A 17,477-nucleotide genomic window follows, 5' to 3' on the forward strand; every position below is an offset into this window, starting at 1 on the left:
ACACACTGAAGAAAGCATCTTCCTCAGGCACAGCTAATATTTAGCCACAAAACACCTTCATAAATCAGTAAGTGCGCACAGAAACCAAGTAGATTTTAAAAAACCAAAAAGACTATTTCAATTTAATAGATGGTTAGTGCTGGGGTGCCCCACATCCTCCCCAGCTCAGGGAACCCCTCCCTGCACTCCGGTGGGACCCTCGCTGTCCACTGTCACCCAGTTCATCTTCCCACCCCCCACATTTGGGGGCTGATAGGGGCCAAGGCCATCCAGAGCTTTGTTTGTTCTGGGATCTGGGACCTCACTGCAAGAGGTTGGTGAGACATCTAATCCCCCCTGGGATCCTGACTCTCCTGCTGAGTCAGGGCCCAGCCCTGGGTGACAGGAACACAGCTCAGGGGCGAGGGGGTGTCTGGGAGGGAGAGAAGAGGTACAAACTCAGCACTCCCTGAGCCACGTGCCCCACCGATGGGGTGGGGAGAGACAGGAGAAGAAATGACCCTGCGTCCCCTCCTGTCCCTCGGCTGTGTCAGTAAGGGTAGGGGGAGATGGAGATGAGGAGGAGGAAGATGCTGGGTGCTCGCTGCCCGTCTGGGACCAGCGCCTGCACCTTGAGCCGGTGGGTGCCGGGCTCCCGCAGCGGCCGCACGGTGGAGATGATGCCGTGGCCCCTCTCGGTGCGGAGGGCGAAGGGGCTGTCGGGGTCCTGCTCCAGCAGCCTGAAGACGGGCCGGTGGCGCAGGGCGGTGGCCGGGTTGAGGTGCACCACATCCCGGCGGGCAGCGATGCCGAGGGGCAGGGGAAGCACCTGGTACTGCAGCGTGGGGGGACCGGCCGGGCCGCAGAGCGGGGGACAGAGACCCACGCACAGCCTGCATGAGAGATGGAGAATGTGGGATGTGGTGGGTGCCAGAGAGTGGACAGGACACTCGGGTTCGCGGTGACACGAAGAGAGCGGGATGGGCACCCCCAGCCCCACAGCACGACTCACCCTGGGCTGGAGCCTCTCCGGTACCCGGCCGGGCATGGCACATCCATGCACCGGGCACCTCCACGGGTGTTGAAGCACATCTGGCTCGAGCCACACTGGATTGTGTCCTCCATGCACTCATCCACATCTGCAGGGAGAGAGGGGACAGGTCTGAGGGTGCTGGGGTGCCCATGGCTGAGATAGGGGTCCAATCCCCAGCTCCCCCACCCTCCCACATCTGCCTGGACACGGAGACAGTGAGACATGAGCACTTAGACTGTGGAGTGCTGGCTCTGGGAACAACCCTCCCAAGAGAGGAGAAAGACTTGCAGCCCCAAAAAGATGACACCCAAGGCACCATGGGGACTGGGCACCCCTGCACTGACCATGGCAGGTCTTCCCATTGGACAGCAGCCGGTAGCCGGGGGGACAGAGGCAGTGGTAGCTGCCTGGGCTGTTCCTGCACTCGTGCTGGCACTGCTTCAGTGTCTGGCACTCATCGAGGTCTGCAGGGCAAGAAAGGGTGAAGGCAAGATGGGAAGGATCAGTCCCCTCTGGTGCCCCTCTGGGGCCAACCTGGCTCTCGCCTCCCCTTCCCAGCACAGCAAAGACCACAGGGCACAAACAAAGTGGCGGACAGGGCAGCAAGAAGGACACGAGGTACCTTTTGGGGACAAAGCGGTCTCTGAACTCCCTGCAACACCCTTCCCCAACGTGCACTCACCAGTGCAGGTGCCATTCCTCCTGATGTAGCCCATGGGGCAGGGGGGGCCCCGGGCACCCATCCCTGCATCCTTCGCCACGCGGCGCAGGGCGAGCTGAGTGTGGAAGGATCGTCCCCGTGGGCGGCTGCTCAGCCCCTGCCAGCGCACGGGGGTGTCCCGGGGCACGCTGCCCGTTGTGTCCCCTGCATCCGTCCCTGCTGTGCCACACTGTCCTCCTGGCAGCAGGGTCCTGCCAGCGGGGCACAGGCACTCGTAGGAGCCCCGCAGGTTGCGGCACTCAAAGGCACACGGTGGGGGAAACTGCAGGCACTCATTGACATCTGGAGGAGGAAAGAGGTGGGGAGCTGCAGCTGGATGGGCGAAACTGAGGCTGGAGCAGGTCAGGGCTGACCATGGACCCTGAGAACCCAGCTCCTACCCAAGCATGGCCAGCCAACGCCCAGCGTGCGGTAGCCAGGAGGGCAGGAGCAGCGGTAGGACCCGGCGCTGTTCTGGCAGATCTGGTTGTATCGGCAGGCGTGGGACCTCTCGGTGCATTCATCAACATCTGGGGAGCAGAGAGAGGACAGGGTTGGGGGGACAGGGAAGTGGCACCAAGTGCCCCTTGCCATCCACATGCCCCCTCAGGAAAGGTCCGTACCAATGCAGTACTGCTGCCCAGGGTCCGGGATGAATCCCAGTGGGCACTGGTCTCTATCAGCCCCTGTGAATTGAGCAGAGAAAATGAGAAGTGACATGTCACTGCGAGGACGTGGCCTTTGCACCCTCACAGACACCCAGAACTGGCAAATGGATCCACCCCCATCCTTAGGACTCGCCTGGTTACCTGCATCAAGTGAGGCACGGAGCTGGAAGCGGAGCTCCTCCTTGGCTGGGTCATAAGAGGCTGTGATGGCTCGGGCCCGGAGGTGCTGCACCCGGGGGGGCTGTGGCCCCACGGGGGGTTCGAACACGATGGTGTGATTGCAGTGGGCACGGACGAGGCGTCCATCCCGCAGGAAGCTCTGCACCGAGCCCCCGGAGAGCTGCCCCGCGCCTGTCTGCACGTAGCGCTCGCTGAAGTCCTGGGAGAGGCAGGGAGGGGGGTCAGGCCGTGGATCCCCCCATGCTCCCGGCGCAGCAGTCGTGGTCCCACGGGGATAATGGGCAGTGCCAGCACCTGCAGCAGCACCACGGCATCGCCGAAGTTCTCCGGCACGGAGCCGCTGATGACACTGTCCAGCCACAGAGCGCCAGCGCCATCCGCACCCCGGGCGAGGTGGGTGACCCGCAGGAGCTCCCCTGCCGGGGGGAACGGTGAGCAACAGCCCACAGCACCTCCCCACACAGCTCCATTCCTGGATAAGGGGTGGTGCATGGGGGAGATGGAGTCTGAGCTTTCTCAGGAGCTAACCAGGCTCTCTTATCAGAGACCCCTCACCTGTGGCAAACTGCAGCAGAGACTCGTGCTGGAAGGTGCCCTGGGTGAGCAGGAACCCGCTGCGGGCTGCACCACTGGCGTGTGCCAAGGACCAGTAAATGGGGGCAATGATGGTCACCAGCACCTGCATCAGTGGCCCTGGGAATGGGGAAGAAAGGGTGTCACCGTGGAGCCAGCACTCTCCTAAGGGGGCACCCAGCCTGCCCCATCCCTCCTTGCCCACAGGGCACAGATGCGGGGGCTGCTTTTGGGGAAAAAAAGAAATAAAAACCTTTCCCCCAAGATCTACATCTGACGGACATCAAAACCCTTACACGGGTGAGGGTAGAAATGTCCACCCACCTATGGCAGGTGGAATGCTCCCAATGCTGCTCCGGAGGGCGGTGGTGCCGGACTGAGAGTCACCCAGCACGCTGGCATCAAGGGTGGAGACACCGAGCTCGTGGCCATTGATGACACCGACCAGGCTGCCCCGCACCTGGTGCGGCTCCCCTGGGGCAGTGAGGATGGGGTCAGGCAGCAGCACGGGGACTGCACACCCATGGGAGAGCAGGGCACTTCCCTGACTCCCCTCTCGCTAATTTGCATGTCAAGAAAATCTTGTTTTCCGGAGGTGAAGGCAGCCAGAGCAAGGCAGGCAGTGTCCCTGCCTGGCTGCAGCACAGTCCCCAGGGACCCCACGGCTCCAGGCACGGTGCCATGTTGACAAGGGATGTTGTGAGCGTGGCCCTGTGCCTTGTCACACCGACAGGCACTGACACCCCCAAACCCTGCTCTGTATCAACCTCAAGGTCCCGGCATAGCTCCAAGCTTTTATTTGCTTCTCCAGCATGCCTGGCAGCGAAATGCCACCAGCCACACAAGGGCACATAGGGCACCTGGCACTTCCTCCAGCCTGGCTCTCTGCTCCCAAGGGGCAGCAGGAAAGGATGTGTCTGTGCATTTAGCAGAGCCCCTGGGAGACGGGAATTTAATCATGGGCAACTAAGGCAGGAAGGCTGAGGAGAGGCCAGTGAGGGCTGGCACGCAGTGGCTGCTTGGGCAAGGGTCTGCTCGGGCTCAAGACTTCAGGTGAGCAGTGGGAGAGAGGACAGGACAAACCAGAGTATGAATCACAGGCTGGAACAAGCAAGGAAAGGCAATATCCCCCCAAACCACCGTCCTGGAGCTCTCACCCCAGGGTGTAACAGCACTGCAGGCAGCACCAGCCCTCGAGCCAGCCAAAGCCCCCCAGGGCCAGGGGCAGACACCCACCTTGGACATCCAGGGAGGCGTGGGCGGCAGCAGAGCCCAGGGCATTGCGGGCGAGGCAGGAGTAGCTGCCGGCGTCGTGGTGGGCGACAGAGGGCAGGAGCAGGGTGGCATTGGGCAGGACACGGGCGTGGGGACCCTCGGGGAGTGGCTCGCCATCCCGTTGCCACTCCACGGAGGGGGTGGGCTCCCCTGACACGACACAGTGCAGCAGCACCCGCTGCCCAGCATGGACTGTCACCGCTCCTGGTGTCACTGTCACCACGGGGGTGCCTGGGCAGGGAAAGGGATGCAGGTAGTGATGCGGCATTCCAGCGGTTCTGAGAGCATTCCCCATGGATCAGGGGTGGTTGGAGGGGCTGAGAGGTGACATGGTTTGCAGTCCCTTAAAAGAAGGGTGAGGAGGTGTGCAGCACTCACTCTGCAGAGCCAGGGTGACAACTTTTGCTGCTGTGCCCGCATCGTTCTCCGCCACACACTGGTACTGCCCCACATCGGTGCTCTAGCAGGACCAACAGCATCAGCACAGCGTTTTGCTTTGCCAGAAAAGCACCCTGAAATGTGCCAGCACCCCCCCGGGCCCCACTCACCCGCACAGCACGGATGGCCAGGGAGCCATTCTGCAGCTGGTGCAGGCGCCCATGGGCCACCACCGGCACCCCGTCCTTGCTCCAGCGGATGAGGGGCTCAGGGTGACCCTGGGCATCGCAGTCGAGGAGGGCATCGCCTCCGGAGCGCTCCGCCTGGTAGGTGCTGGCGTCTCCCTGTATGACGGGTGCCTCTGGGAAAGGGAAAGGGGTGGCAGAGAAGCAGGGCTGGACGGGCACGCCAATTCCCCTGCCAGCACCTACCTCTGACAGAGACGAAGGCAGTGGCCCTGATGGCACCGGCGCTGTTCTCGGCGTGGCAGACGTAGGTCCCGCTGTCCGTGGGTGTGGCTGCCTCCCGTCGCAGGATGCTCCGCCCGCTCTGCCCCGACACGCCATCTGCGGGGTGCAAACCCCCAAAAGTGTGGTTGGGGATCAGCTGGTTACAACCCCGCACAGCCAGACGTGCTGGCACGCCGGGGACCCTGAAAGGTGGGACAAGGGTGGCACCAGGATCGCTTTCTCCCCCAAGTTCAGCATCCTCTGCCCCTGCCCAGGTACCAGTGACGAGCTGCCCCTTGGCCATCCAGGAGACGCGGGGCGGGGGGCTGCCCACGGCGGCACACACCAGCTCCAGCCTCTCGCCCCGGCTCACGGTGGTGTCTGTGGGCAGGTGGGTGAAGGTGGGCAGGGTGTGGATGGAGAGGGAGAGCCGGCGGACGGCCCTCCCAGCAGAGTTCACCGCGGTGCAGGAGTAGCTCCCAGCATCCCCTTCCTGCATGAGGATGAGAGGGAGTCGTCTTGAATCTGGGGTCCAGCTGCAGCCCTGGCTCGCTGAGCTACAGCTCTGCTGGTTGTTGTGCATCTCAAAAGTCACAGTTTGGACAGAACTACTTTCTCCAGCCCACATTAGCAATCTCACACTGCCCCAACCCTCCAGCCTGTGGCACAGGACTGCCCTCTGCCAGATATTTTCACGAGCAGCCAAATGCTCTTCAGCAGCAAAAGACACTTGTTGCTCAGCACTCCAGCCTTACAGCGGCCCCAGGGGACAGTGCTCACCCGGACATCCCGGAGCAGCAGCTCCCCGGAGGGCAGCACAGTGGCCTTCCTGCCCCGCACCAGGGCTCCGTCCCGGCTCCAGGACACGCGAGGCTCGGGAACACCGTGGGCAGCGCAGGGCAGCAGCACCTCCAGCCCCTCCAGGACCACCAGCTCCAGCGGGCCGGCAGCGATGATGGGGGGCACTGGATGGGGCAGAAGGACAGGGACTTGCTCACACCTTGGAAGCCACGTTTTGCTGTGAGGTGCTGGGAAGGGGCTGAGCAGAGGGGCGAGCGCTGGCGCTCTGATCGCTGCTGTACCTTGCACAATGAGCCTGGTCTTCCCCGCAGCCGTGCCCGAGGGGTTGCGAGCCATGCACAGGTAGGTGCCTGCATCCTCCGGGGCTGCTCGGAGGAGACGGAGCTGCCCGTTGGGGAACACCTTCCGCCCAGACCCTGGCAGAAATGAAGGACAGGATGGGGAAGCACAGCTGAGCCAAGGTGCAGATGGATGATGTGCAGGGACTGCTTCCCCCACAGAAGTGCCTCTTCCCGAGGAGTCTCCATGGAACAGATCCAGAGGCCACCACACCCACCTTGGAAAGCAGCCGGGAGCCAGGAGGACTCATGCACAGTGACACCCCACACCCTGCCGGGATGCCTACAAACCCCTGGCACCTAAGTCTTCCCCCACGTAGAGGCCGGCAGGCAACGCGGGCTCTGCCAGCCCCCAGCACACTCCTGCTCACCTCCAGTGATGCCAACGCCATCCTTTTGCCAGGTCACCTCCGGCCGGGGGACGCCTGTGGCCTCACAGGACAGCACCGCGCTGGTGTTGACCATCACCATCACCATGCCAGGCAGGGGCTTCAAGGCGGGGGGCTCTGTGAAGGGCAGGGAAGTGCTATCCTGGGAAGAGGGTGTGGGACCCCCAGCAGCACGACCCTGGTGCCGTGCATACCGTGCACCGTGAGCCAAAGGTGCTTCCGGGCCATGCCCGCGGTGCTCCGAGCAGTGCAGGTGTAGCGGCCGGTGTGTGCAGGCAGCGCCTGCCTGATCTCCAGGGCTCCTGGAAAACAGCGGGCAGAGGGGAGGCAGTGGCAGGGCTGGCAGGGACCCCCTGTCCCGGCCGGGGCTGTGCTGCCCCGTGCTGTACCTCTGGGCAGGACGCGGTAGCCCCCTCCTCTGCTGCCCAGCTGAGCCCCCTCCTTGCTCCATGACACCGTGGGCGGGGGCACGCCCGAGGCGTAGCAGGTGAGGACTGCGGGGGACAGCCGGGTGACAACCACATCTGTAAGGTCATCAGCGATGGTGGGGGGCACTGGAGAAAGGAGGGAGGGAAGTGAGCAGGGCTGTATGGCAAAAGTTGAAGAGGATTCTGTCCCTGTTCACATGGGCACAAATATTTCTTTTCCACTCTTGTCCACCCCCAAGCCCAGTCCTTGAGAGGGGACCCAACCCCATGTGGGGCTGGAGCACACCCACATCACCCTCGAGGTGGTGACAGATCCTGGGAAAGCCACTCTCAGCAAGACCCCCAGCCCCAGGAGCTCACCGTGGACAGACACGAGGAAGACCTTCCGTGCCTCTCCGGCAGCATTGGTGGCGATGCACTCAAAGCGCCCCTCATCCCGGGGGCCAGGGCTGGAGATGAGCAGTGACCCTAAGGACTGCAAACTGTGCGGGCAGAGCACACATCAGGATCACCCCTGTCCCATGGGGGGCAAACCCCACCCTACAGGGGAACCCTTTGGTGTACAAGGTGGCGGGTCCTGTGGGTACCTGTAGGCGCCAGATGAGAGGTGCAGGTTCAGGGGACGGCCATCCTTCTCCCACCTGATGTGGGGCTCAGGAGACCCCTGGGTGTCACAGCCCAGCATGGCCGGCTGCTGAGCCAACAGGGTGAGGTTGGAGGGCCCGGGGGCGATGGTAGGAGGGACTGTGGGAGGGCATGGCAGAGATGAGCAGAGGACAGTAGCACATCATTGCACTGATGAGAGCAGCCCAGCCATGGTGGGTTGCAGGAAGGATCCATCTGGCTCTCCAGCTTACCCAGGACATGGAGGTCTAGGCCTCGCCGGTCGGAGCCAGCAGGGCTGGATGCCATGCAGAGGTAATGGCCCAAATCCTGGACCTGGACGGGGTCAATTTGCAGGGAGCCTCCTGGCAGGAACTGGAGCCTGGGGAGGGAGAACAAATGAACCTGCGGGTTCATGGTTGGGAATGTTGGAAGGGTGACAAGTGCCATTGCAGCCACATGCAGCACGTGCCCACTGAGCTGGTGTGAGGACAGAGCACAGCTCTCCACAGGGTGACCGACACACTAAATCACCTGTGGCTGTGGAGGGCGGCACGGTCTAAGTGCCAGTCCTTGGTGTCACCAACCCTCAGAGCCTCGTACCTGTCGCTCCCAGGCAGGGGCAGGAGCTGGCCATCCTTCCGCCACGTCACCCGGGGCACGGGCCACCCCTCTGCCCGGCACGGCAGCACGGCCGAGGTGTTCAGCAGCACCTTCACCTCCTCAGGGCCCGGCTGGATCTCCGGGGCCACTGCGGCAGCACCCAGAGACACCACCAAGAGTGTGGAATAAGGCTCAGGGGTGGAGGACACCAGCCCAGAGCAGCACTGGGGGGTGGGCGTAGTCTAGCCCTGCCATCCCATCTCCCGACCCTATGACACCCTATAATACCCCACATCCTGGATTTAACCGGGAAGGAGCCGATACTCCGGGGCCAGGGCAGGGCAGCACTCACCGTGAACCTGCACCCGGACGCGCGGGCCGGTGTCCCCGGGGGCCCTGCAGCTGTACTCGCCGCCGTCCGCCGCAGCCACCGCCCGCAGCCGCAGGAAACGCCCCTGGGTCAGGACCTGCCTGCGGCCATCCTCCTAAAACCCCCGGGACCCCCATCAGCAGCCACCCAGCATCACCCCCAGCACCAGCCCGATGGTGCCGGTGCATCCCGGTCCCTGACCGTGCCCGTCCCTGGTCCCGTCGCAGGTACCTGCAGCGGGGAGCCCTCCCGCTGCCACTCGATGTTGGGGTGGGGCTCAGCACCCTCTGGGCACTCCAGGAGGAGCTGCCCCCCTGCCACAGCCGTGATGATGGAGATCTCCCCAGTGCTCGCGATGCTGGGTGGTGCTGTGGGACACGGGCCAGGGGGGTCAGGGTGTGCCACGTGGGTTGGGCACCCCCACACCTATCCCTGTAAGTCATGCATAGGCCCCCACTCTGCAGGACATCACTGTGCTCCAGACCCCTCTTTTGGAGCCCACACCAATCCCAAAGAAGGATGCAGGGATGCTCTGGCTCTCTGGTCCCCCAAAGCTTGGGCCATCCTGCAGCATCCCCTGCTAGCCCCCTCCTCGCTGCACTGCTGGGGCCACACTACCTTGGATGCTGACATGGAAGCTCCTGCTGTCCTCCCCTGCAGGGCTAGTGGCCAGGCAGGTGTACAAGCCAGCATCAGCCACCTGCACAGCCAGGAACAGAAAAATTGAAGCACAGAAAGAAAACCCAGGTAAGGAGAAAAAAGTGGAGCCCCTACCTCAATGCTCTCAATGTGGAGGGTGCTCTCATTCCCCGACACGAGCAAGGGCCCTGCCAGCAGCCGTCCATCCTTCTCCCAGGTGACAGTGGGCATGGGGACACCTGTCACCACACACGTCAGCTCTAGAGGGGTGCCCACAGCGATGGATATCTCAGTGGGGTGGGACGCAGCCTCGACGCGGGGTGGCTCTGCAAGGCACACAGCAAGGCAGGAGGGCTCATCCCCTCATTGCTCCCAAAAAATTGGCTAAGCTGCCCTTCCCAAATCCCAGAAGGATGACACGCACCCATCACCAGGAGGTGGAAGGCTTTGCTGACCTCCCCTGCTTCATTTACCACCAGGCACGAGTAAATGCCTGCATCAGACGGCCCCACGGCCACCAGGCTCAGCTGCGGGCCACCAGGCACCTGGTCACTCTGCTGCCCCAGGGGCTCTCCATCCTTCAGCCAGGTCACTGATGGTGCTGGGGACCCGGTGGCTTTGCAGGTGAAAGTGACGTCAGAGCCCTCAGCCACCATCTGCTCCTCACTGCTCTCGGGGCTCTCCAGGACAGGGGGCACTGGGGAGGGAAGGATTCCCTTTAAGGGACAAAAGTCAGGTCCCCAGGCACTGGGGGTGGGTTTGGCCATTCCCTGGTGTCCTGCGAGCAGCCAGAGGTGGCTCAGCCCTCCTGCAGGATGCTCTGGGGCTGCTCTCAGGTTGGTCCTGCTTTGCTCCATCCCTTCCAAACCCATCCCAGCAGTCGAGGGATAGCTCATGACCCTGCTTGGCAATGGGCTGCAATGCACCACGTGTGCTCTGCCAACAAAATCAGTCTCCAGCCACCCCCCGCTCTGCCCCCCCTAAGCCCCTGCCCCATACCCTGTATCTGCAGGACGAAGCTGCGATCGGCCACCCCTGCCCGGCTGGACACAATGCAGGTGTAGAGTCCGGCATCGGAGACCTGTGCCTGGGAGATCCTAACCCATGGGATGGGGAGGAGACATCAGCTCCGGGTGACTCCCTGCTCCCCCAAGGTGACACTCAGCCACTTCAGGGTGCAGCAGCGGCTGTTCCCTCATGCAGACCTGGGTACCAGCCCCAAAGCCCGTGGCTGACCATTGCTCCAGGGTCCCTTCTCACCGGAGGATGTGCCCAGCTGAGAGCAGGGTGACATGAGGGGACAGGCGGAGGGGCAGCCCATCCTTCAGCCAGCTCATGTGCAGCGGAGGGGACCCTCGTGCCCAGCACTCCAGCGTCACCACGGCGGACAGGACTCCGCGGACCACCCCCGAGTCATCAGCACCTCTCTCGATGGCGGGAGGGACTGGGCGAGGGGACAGAGGGGCTGATGGGGCTGTCGGGGGTGGGGGTGGCCCCGGCGCTGCCCCGCAGGTCCCAGCCCTGCTCACCCAGCACGTTCAGCGTGTGCAGCCGCGTGTCCTCGCCCAGGCTGTTCCGGGCCAGGCACGTGTAAGCTCCGGAGTCGGCAGCTCGGAGCCCCTCGAGGAGCAGGGAGCTGCCATCCGGGGACACCCTGCGTGGGGAGGATGGGACAGTGACCTGTGTGCTCATCCCCAACGTGCCCGCGGGGCAGAAGTGCTCTGTGCTCAGTTTACAGCCAGCGATGAGGGTTTTGGGGCACATTGCAAGGTCAGGGCATCAAGTGGAACCCTGCCAGGGTGACAGCGACCATTCCAGTCTCCAGGGCTTAACCCAGGATGATATTTTCTCAGCAAAGAGCTGGGATGAGTGCATCCCAGAACAGCAACAGGAAGAAGCAGAAGAACTCAGCCTGTCTTGCCTGGCAATATTGCACGTGGGGACACTGTGCCCCTGGGGTGTCTTCCCCCCCCAGACTCACCGGGCACGTGAGGGGGGCTGCAGCCCCAGGGGCTGCCCGTCCTTCAGCCAGGAGATGTGGGGGGTGGGCTGCCCCTCTGCCCGGCACTCCAGCCTCACCCTGCCGCCCTCCAGCACGCTGTGTTCACTGGGGTCCCCTGCACTGCTGATCTGGGGGGCCACTGCACCCAGGAGAGAAGGAGGCTGAGGGAGAGGAGGGGGAGGAAGGCTCGCCTCCGAGGGAGAGCCCGCAGGGACCAGGCTGCCTCAGGGAAGCCCTACCTCGCACCAGCACCATGAAGTCCTTGCGTGCCTCGGCCGCCGGGCCCTGTGCCAGGCAGGTGTATCGGCCCTGGTGGAAGGGCTGGAGGGGGTTGAGCTGGAGCTGGGCCCCCCCGAACACCAGACCCTGCTCTGGGCTCATCTCTGCAAGGAGACAGGGTGAAGGGGGCTGAGCAGTGCTCCTCCTCTGAGCCTTCCCCAGGCTCATTGTGCTTCCCCCCACTTCCCACCCCTGAGACCCAGGTTTGGGAACACTGTTAGAGCAAAGCAGGGTTTTTGCAGAGTTCACTGCTGAAGCTTTACAAGAAAAAAGAGCCACCGGTTTGGGGGCAAACCCCTGTCGCAGCAAGCACCCCAAGGGCTGGTACCCAGAGAGCTCATCCCCCCCCATCCCTCCATCACATCCTGTGCCCACATCCCATTGCTTCGAGCCTCAGGAATGAACGTGAGGTCTCTTAAAAGCACGCAGGGAAAAGGCCAGCCCCTCCATGCTCTGTCCCCTCCCTGTGCAGCCCTGAGGGTCTCTTGCAGCAGGATTAGAAGTTGGGAAACTGAGGCAGGACAGCTTGGAGGGGAACAGCAACGAGGCTGGGGGTGGCAGCCTGGCACAGCGTTCCCCTGCACACACACCCAGCGGGCTCCCATCCTTCAGCCAGGTGACAGCAGGCACGGCCACACCAGTGACTTGACAGGTCAGGACAAGGGATGTCCCCATGGCAGCTTCAAGCGTCTCCTGCTGTGAGTCCTGGATGCCTGGGGGTTCTGAGGAGGGTGAGCAGGGGCAGGGGGTGTGAGACAGACCGGGGTTCACTGTCGGCTCCTCAGCGCGTGCTCAGGGGACAGAGCTCCTGGCTGAGCCCTCACCACATACCATGGATGGTGAGGATGAAGCTCTTCTCAGCTTGGCTGACCACGTTCTGTGCCATACACGTGTATGTGCCTGAGCTGGAAAGCTGCAGGTGAGGGAGCTGCAGCACCCGAGAGCCTGGAAGAAGCAGAGAGCAGGGAATCAGGACAGCCTGGAGCAGGACCAGGTCTGGGCCACCGTGGCAGCAAGCTGACTGATGCCCCAGCACCCAGCCAAGCTCCGTGCAAAAGGAGTCTGGCCATGGAGTCTCTCTTTGAGGTCCAAAGCCTTGTTCTGCCCAGCAGGAAGGGGCACTGAGCTCCCAGGAAGCAGCAGCATGGAGTGCTGCAGGATTGCAGCCCTTGGTCCTCTCCAGAGAGGATCACTCAGCATCGTGTTATTAGTGTGTCATACAACCCAAAAGCTGAGCTCAAGTCCCACATGTGCCATCCCAAAAAGGGGGTTAGGGGACCTAGAGCTGGGGCACAGGCAACTATCCTGGCTCATCCCAACGTACCTGGGGTGACAGTCACCTCCTCACCGAGCCGCAGGACGTGGCCATCCTTGTACCAGGTGATCTCTGCAGCTGGGTGGGATTGGATGTCACGCACAAGTGAGACGCTGCCATTGACAATGCCATCGACGTTTTCGGGGTTTGTACCCACACTCCAGGGAGCTTCTGCTCCAGTGCACCCAAAAGAGAGTGGCAAAGGGGAGCCATCACTGTGGAGGTCGATGCCTCCCCAGGAGGAAGCACGCACCCGAGCCTCTCGCCTGCTCGGAGCGTGTGGCACCTCGACCTCCTCGTGCAGGGCGAGCGTGACCAGCACGAGGGGACAGAGGCAGACATGCAGTTCCAGAGCTACAGGAGACTCCAGCTGGTGGAGAAAGAGGAGGAGGGGAGTAAATCAGTGACCCAGGGAAGGGGAGATGCCTTACCCTGCACAGCGAGGGCAAAGTGCTTCTCAGCTGACCCGGCCGGGTTCTCAGCCATGCACGTGTAGCTCCCAGTGTCACCCGCCTCCACCATCACCACCTGCAGAGGGGGAGCACAGCACCACTGAGGGCTGCCCCGAGCTGGGGAGATGTTGGGACTCCCATGGGGACCTTGGTGAGACCAGGGCAGCCTCCTTTGGGAGGAAAGAGTACTCCATCCACTCTCTCCTGTGTCCCTCCCTGACACAGCCACCTGCTTAGGAGGACACCAACCTGCAGGATTGTGCCACCCTCCAGGAGCTGGTGCCGTGGGCCAGCCTCTATGGGGAGATCATTCCAGAGCCAGGACACTGTGGGTTCTGGGTGCCCAGTAGCTTCACACCCGAAGCGGACGGTGCCATTGATGGTGGCTGTCACCTCCTCCACCAGGTCCTCTGTGCCACCACGGATGGCCGGGGCAGCTGGAAGCAGGTGGTTATGGGGCTGCCATAATGTGCCTCAATCCAATGTGCCCCTGGCCCCATACTCACTCAGCACCTCCAGCTCGTAGTGCAGGCGGTCCTGTCCCACAGCATTGGCGGCCTGGCAGGTGTACCTGCCGCTGTCCTCCTCCTGCACCACCTGCAGCTGCAGCACCCGGCCCCCTGTGACACAGGACAGGGTTGGGGCAGGGCACAGGGAAGGGTCTGTGGGATTTCCCCCTCAGCCCCGCCCTGCACAGAGCCCTGCGCCGCCCCAGTGACTTCAGAGGTCCCATGGGTGCTGTGTGTGTTGGCAGGAGGAAGGATCCAACCTCCTCCACGCTATGGATGCTCTCAACCCACAGAGCTGCTGCAGGACCACCCCCAAGCCCCACAGTGGGGGTTCACACCTATTACCCATTACCTTGCAGCATCAGCACCCCTGGGCCAGGGGAGAGGGGCTCCCCATCCTTGTACCAGGTGAGCTGGGGGGGTGGGATGGCACTGGTGTCGCAGTAGAGCGCAGTGGGCTGGCCAAGGACAGCCTGTCGGTGCTCTGTCACCTCCCCATCCTGATCTTCCTCCCGGTAGAAGATCTCAAGAGCTTCTTTGGGGCTTGTTTGCTGCTGGAAGATGGGGGGCACTGCAGGGACAGGCTGTGGTCAGCTGTGGGGAATGGGGACATCAACCCCCCGGTGCAACCACAGCTGGAGCTATGTTGTTTTCCAGCAGGCTTAAACTTTTTTCCTGCTCACCCTTCTCTCTTCCTACAAGTGACCCCTGAGGGCCCCTGCCCTTGCTGAGAAACCCCCTGCTCTGGGTGCTGGCTGGGCTCACCTTGGACGTGCACGATGAAGTCCCTGTCATCTTCACCCACAGCATTGGTGGCCACGCAGGTGTAGTGCCCCGAATCTGAGACACTGGCTGGGTGGATCTGAAGGACCTGCCCTTCACTGAGGATCTGGAGGTGTTCAGAGCTTGCCAGGAGCTGCAGAGAAGAAACAGAAGGGCAGGAGGAATATTACACACCCAGGAGTGGGGCAGAGCCCAGCCAGCCATATAAAGGGTATCTTCCCACTCCGTCCAGCTGGCACAGTCCCCAAACCCAGCAGCTTCTCCCTGGTCACAGCTGGGACCTCACCTGCTTGTCCTTGTACCACCGGATGGTCGGCTCGGGCACAGCCCAGGTCTCACACTCCAGCACCACTGTGCTGTTGACCCTGGTTTTCACCTCTTTCACGGCAAATTCCCCCAAAGGGTCCTCTCTGGCAATCCAAGGAGGAACTGGGAGGAAAGACAAGAGGGAGCAAAAGGGAGCAGCAGTGGCCTGGTTACAGTGGTGAGGTCACTGCAGGAGTTAGGAAGGACATGGGGAGTCCCCTCACCCAGGACTTTCACAGCGTAGTTCTTCACAGCCTCCCCATCTTCGCTGGCCACGACGCAGCTGTAGGTGCCCGTGTCCTCCTCCTGGGCATTCAGGATCTGCAGCCCGTGGCCACCTGGGCAAAGGGGGTCTCCTGAGAGGGTTGCTGCTCACAGCCACAGCTCTCTCTCCCCATGCAGCACCTGAAGGCATCTCAAGGGACCTGCTGAGCACCTGCAAGCCTGGCTCAAGGGGGCCTAATGCTCTTCTAGAGCCCAGCCCCAGGCTTATAAAAACCAGCACTGAGGAGGTTCTAGTTATTATCAGAGGATGCAGCACTTGGAAGAGCATCCAGCTGATGGCCAGAGCCCTCATGTCCTGCAGGATGATGACTTCTCACCATCCCACTGTGCTGGACCCCAGCCAGACCAAGAAAAGATCCCGCTCCCACTCCCCAAGGCATACACAGCAAGGGGCCACCACAGTCATGCAGAGCCAGTGGACAGCAGCACAGTACCAGGGAGCAGGAGGACATTTCTAGATGCTTTGAGAGGAACCTCGTCCTTGAGCCAGGTGATGTTGGGAGATGGGTATGGCAGAGCCTCGCAGACCAGGGAAATGGGGTTGTTGATGATCACTGTCACTTCTTCTGTGGCAGCATCATCTCGAGCAAAGGTAGGGCTGGCTGCAGAGATGTGGCTGTGTGTTAGATCAGCACTAGCACCCACTTAGGCTTCCCAGCACTTCACGCCCCACCAGAGAGCATGATCCAAGCTCAGGGAGTTGGACTTGACGCATGTGCCACCTTCAGACTCTGCCCTGTCCTGCTGCCCTCCAAAAACACAGAGACCCAGAAGACACATTCCCCCTTCCCACATGCCACCATCAGAGATGGATTCTGCACTAAACAGGTGCTTTCTGCTCCTCCAAGAGGTCTCACAAGGGCTTTGGGACAGGTCCATGCCATGCTTTGGCTACAGAACTTAGAGATCCTCCTCACCTACCTGGGGCAGGCCATTAAAACCCTCTAAGTCTACTCACACCTGAGACCCTGCCTCCATCCAAAGGCAGCTCATACCCAAAACATCCAGCAGGTAGTGCTTGGTCTGATTTGCCACAGAGCTGGAGGCCAGGCAGGAGTAGCGACCAGCGTCGGCCAGGGAGGCTCGGGGGATGTGGAACAAGGAGCCATCGGGGGAGATGGAGAAGCTGCCAGGGAGAGGGTGGTTGTCTTTCAGCCAGGTGATCTTAGGTTGTGGGTTGCCTGTGAGGGATGGAAAACGGGGTTTTGGCCTTTGTGTGAAGTTTTTCCATGTGTGAGCACAGCCTGGCTGGGGTCACTGTTGGAGCTTTTCTGGAAAGCAGGGACATCATCCCAAATCAGAATTATCATGATCTGGATCTGGATTTTAGAGGCTGCTGGATGAGCCAGCAAGAAGAAAGAGAACTGTCCTGCGTGGGAGGTGATTAATTATTCCCATCACTAAAGGAGAAAAGAGATTAGAGGAATTTTAGCTCCATTTGGGAAAAATTGGAGCTTACATTGTGGAACAGGCTCCCCATGTGGGCGTCCCCTCCCCAGCGCTTCCCGGACAGCACAACTGCAAAGCCAGGAACCATCCCAAGAAAAGCTCTGCAGCCGATTTCAGCTGTTTTCATCTCTCTGCCTGGAGACATCCATTTGCTCCACACCCCAAAGTGAGACTCAGGTCTGCCCTGAGCCCCACCTCCCACTTGCTCATGCCACCTCCTTTCCCCACCTGATGCTCACCTGAAGCCAGGCAGGACCAGGTGACAGGGTGACCCTCGGGCACTTTGAAGGTGTCTTCTTCACCCGCGTTCTCGATGTGGGGAGGAACTAGGAACACAAGCCCCCAGTGACTTCAGCAGCTGGCCAGCTTGGCCTCTGAGCTCACATCCTAAGGCACGAAGGACTCCAGCACACCCAGCATGTCCAGTCTTAACTCATGTCTATTCCTGCAAGGGTGGAGCTCTGAAACCCCACCAGGAATCCTGCAGCAGACAGAAGACCCCTCCTTACCTAGGACTTCCACGTGGAAATGCCTCCTGGCCTCCCCAGCTACGTTGCTGGCCAGGCAGGAATAGTGACCACCATCCTGGGCTCGTGCATGGGTGAGCCTCAGCAGCCAGCCCCCTGGAAGCACAGAGCAGAGGTCTCAGAGCCCTGATCCAGGTACCAGCACATCCCAGCGGTGCTGCTGT

The 17,477-nt window shown here is 61.9% G+C and overlaps 1 protein-coding gene across 1 annotated transcript in view; it reads right to left on the bottom strand.

Annotated features, from left to right (window-relative positions):
- Window positions 1–529: 529 nt before the first annotated feature.
- Window positions 530–17,477, bottom strand: part of HMCN2 (hemicentin 2) — a gene marked incomplete at both ends in the record, with an annotated part of 32,306 nt that continues 15,358 nt past the window's right edge. The window contains 48 exons of the mRNA XM_082295488.1: window positions 530–872; window positions 992–1,118; window positions 1,357–1,476; window positions 1,695–2,015; window positions 2,114–2,242; window positions 2,336–2,398; window positions 2,522–2,759; window positions 2,855–2,976; window positions 3,116–3,253; window positions 3,458–3,607; window positions 4,370–4,639; window positions 4,787–4,868; window positions 4,957–5,147; window positions 5,218–5,352; window positions 5,515–5,728; window positions 6,016–6,200; window positions 6,318–6,452; window positions 6,746–6,880; window positions 6,958–7,065; window positions 7,153–7,317; window positions 7,552–7,673; window positions 7,779–7,935; window positions 8,049–8,176; window positions 8,398–8,545; window positions 8,750–8,882; window positions 8,999–9,135; window positions 9,386–9,467; window positions 9,542–9,732; window positions 9,831–10,103; window positions 10,406–10,503; window positions 10,667–10,871; window positions 10,936–11,060; window positions 11,388–11,547; window positions 11,648–11,791; window positions 12,278–12,409; window positions 12,519–12,632; window positions 13,012–13,173; window positions 13,434–13,530; window positions 13,704–13,891; window positions 13,961–14,074; window positions 14,316–14,534; window positions 14,729–14,879; window positions 15,033–15,175; window positions 15,277–15,390; window positions 15,772–15,939; window positions 16,333–16,518; window positions 17,026–17,112; window positions 17,296–17,409. Of these exons, the coding sequence (XP_082151614.1) occupies window positions 530–872; window positions 992–1,118; window positions 1,357–1,476; window positions 1,695–2,015; window positions 2,114–2,242; window positions 2,336–2,398; window positions 2,522–2,759; window positions 2,855–2,976; window positions 3,116–3,253; window positions 3,458–3,607; window positions 4,370–4,639; window positions 4,787–4,868; window positions 4,957–5,147; window positions 5,218–5,352; window positions 5,515–5,728; window positions 6,016–6,200; window positions 6,318–6,452; window positions 6,746–6,880; window positions 6,958–7,065; window positions 7,153–7,317; window positions 7,552–7,673; window positions 7,779–7,935; window positions 8,049–8,176; window positions 8,398–8,545; window positions 8,750–8,882; window positions 8,999–9,135; window positions 9,386–9,467; window positions 9,542–9,732; window positions 9,831–10,103; window positions 10,406–10,503; window positions 10,667–10,871; window positions 10,936–11,060; window positions 11,388–11,547; window positions 11,648–11,791; window positions 12,278–12,409; window positions 12,519–12,632; window positions 13,012–13,173; window positions 13,434–13,530; window positions 13,704–13,891; window positions 13,961–14,074; window positions 14,316–14,534; window positions 14,729–14,879; window positions 15,033–15,175; window positions 15,277–15,390; window positions 15,772–15,939; window positions 16,333–16,518; window positions 17,026–17,112; window positions 17,296–17,409 (7,463 nt within the window). The remainder of the gene's footprint in view (window positions 873–991; window positions 1,119–1,356; window positions 1,477–1,694; window positions 2,016–2,113; window positions 2,243–2,335; window positions 2,399–2,521; window positions 2,760–2,854; window positions 2,977–3,115; window positions 3,254–3,457; window positions 3,608–4,369; window positions 4,640–4,786; window positions 4,869–4,956; window positions 5,148–5,217; window positions 5,353–5,514; window positions 5,729–6,015; window positions 6,201–6,317; window positions 6,453–6,745; window positions 6,881–6,957; window positions 7,066–7,152; window positions 7,318–7,551; window positions 7,674–7,778; window positions 7,936–8,048; window positions 8,177–8,397; window positions 8,546–8,749; window positions 8,883–8,998; window positions 9,136–9,385; window positions 9,468–9,541; window positions 9,733–9,830; window positions 10,104–10,405; window positions 10,504–10,666; window positions 10,872–10,935; window positions 11,061–11,387; window positions 11,548–11,647; window positions 11,792–12,277; window positions 12,410–12,518; window positions 12,633–13,011; window positions 13,174–13,433; window positions 13,531–13,703; window positions 13,892–13,960; window positions 14,075–14,315; window positions 14,535–14,728; window positions 14,880–15,032; window positions 15,176–15,276; window positions 15,391–15,771; window positions 15,940–16,332; window positions 16,519–17,025; window positions 17,113–17,295; window positions 17,410–17,477) is intronic.

This window comes from Coloeus monedula (assembly GCF_965178545.1).
Source record: "Coloeus monedula genome assembly, chromosome: 21".
NCBI lineage: Eukaryota > Metazoa > Chordata > Aves > Passeriformes > Corvidae > Coloeus > Coloeus monedula.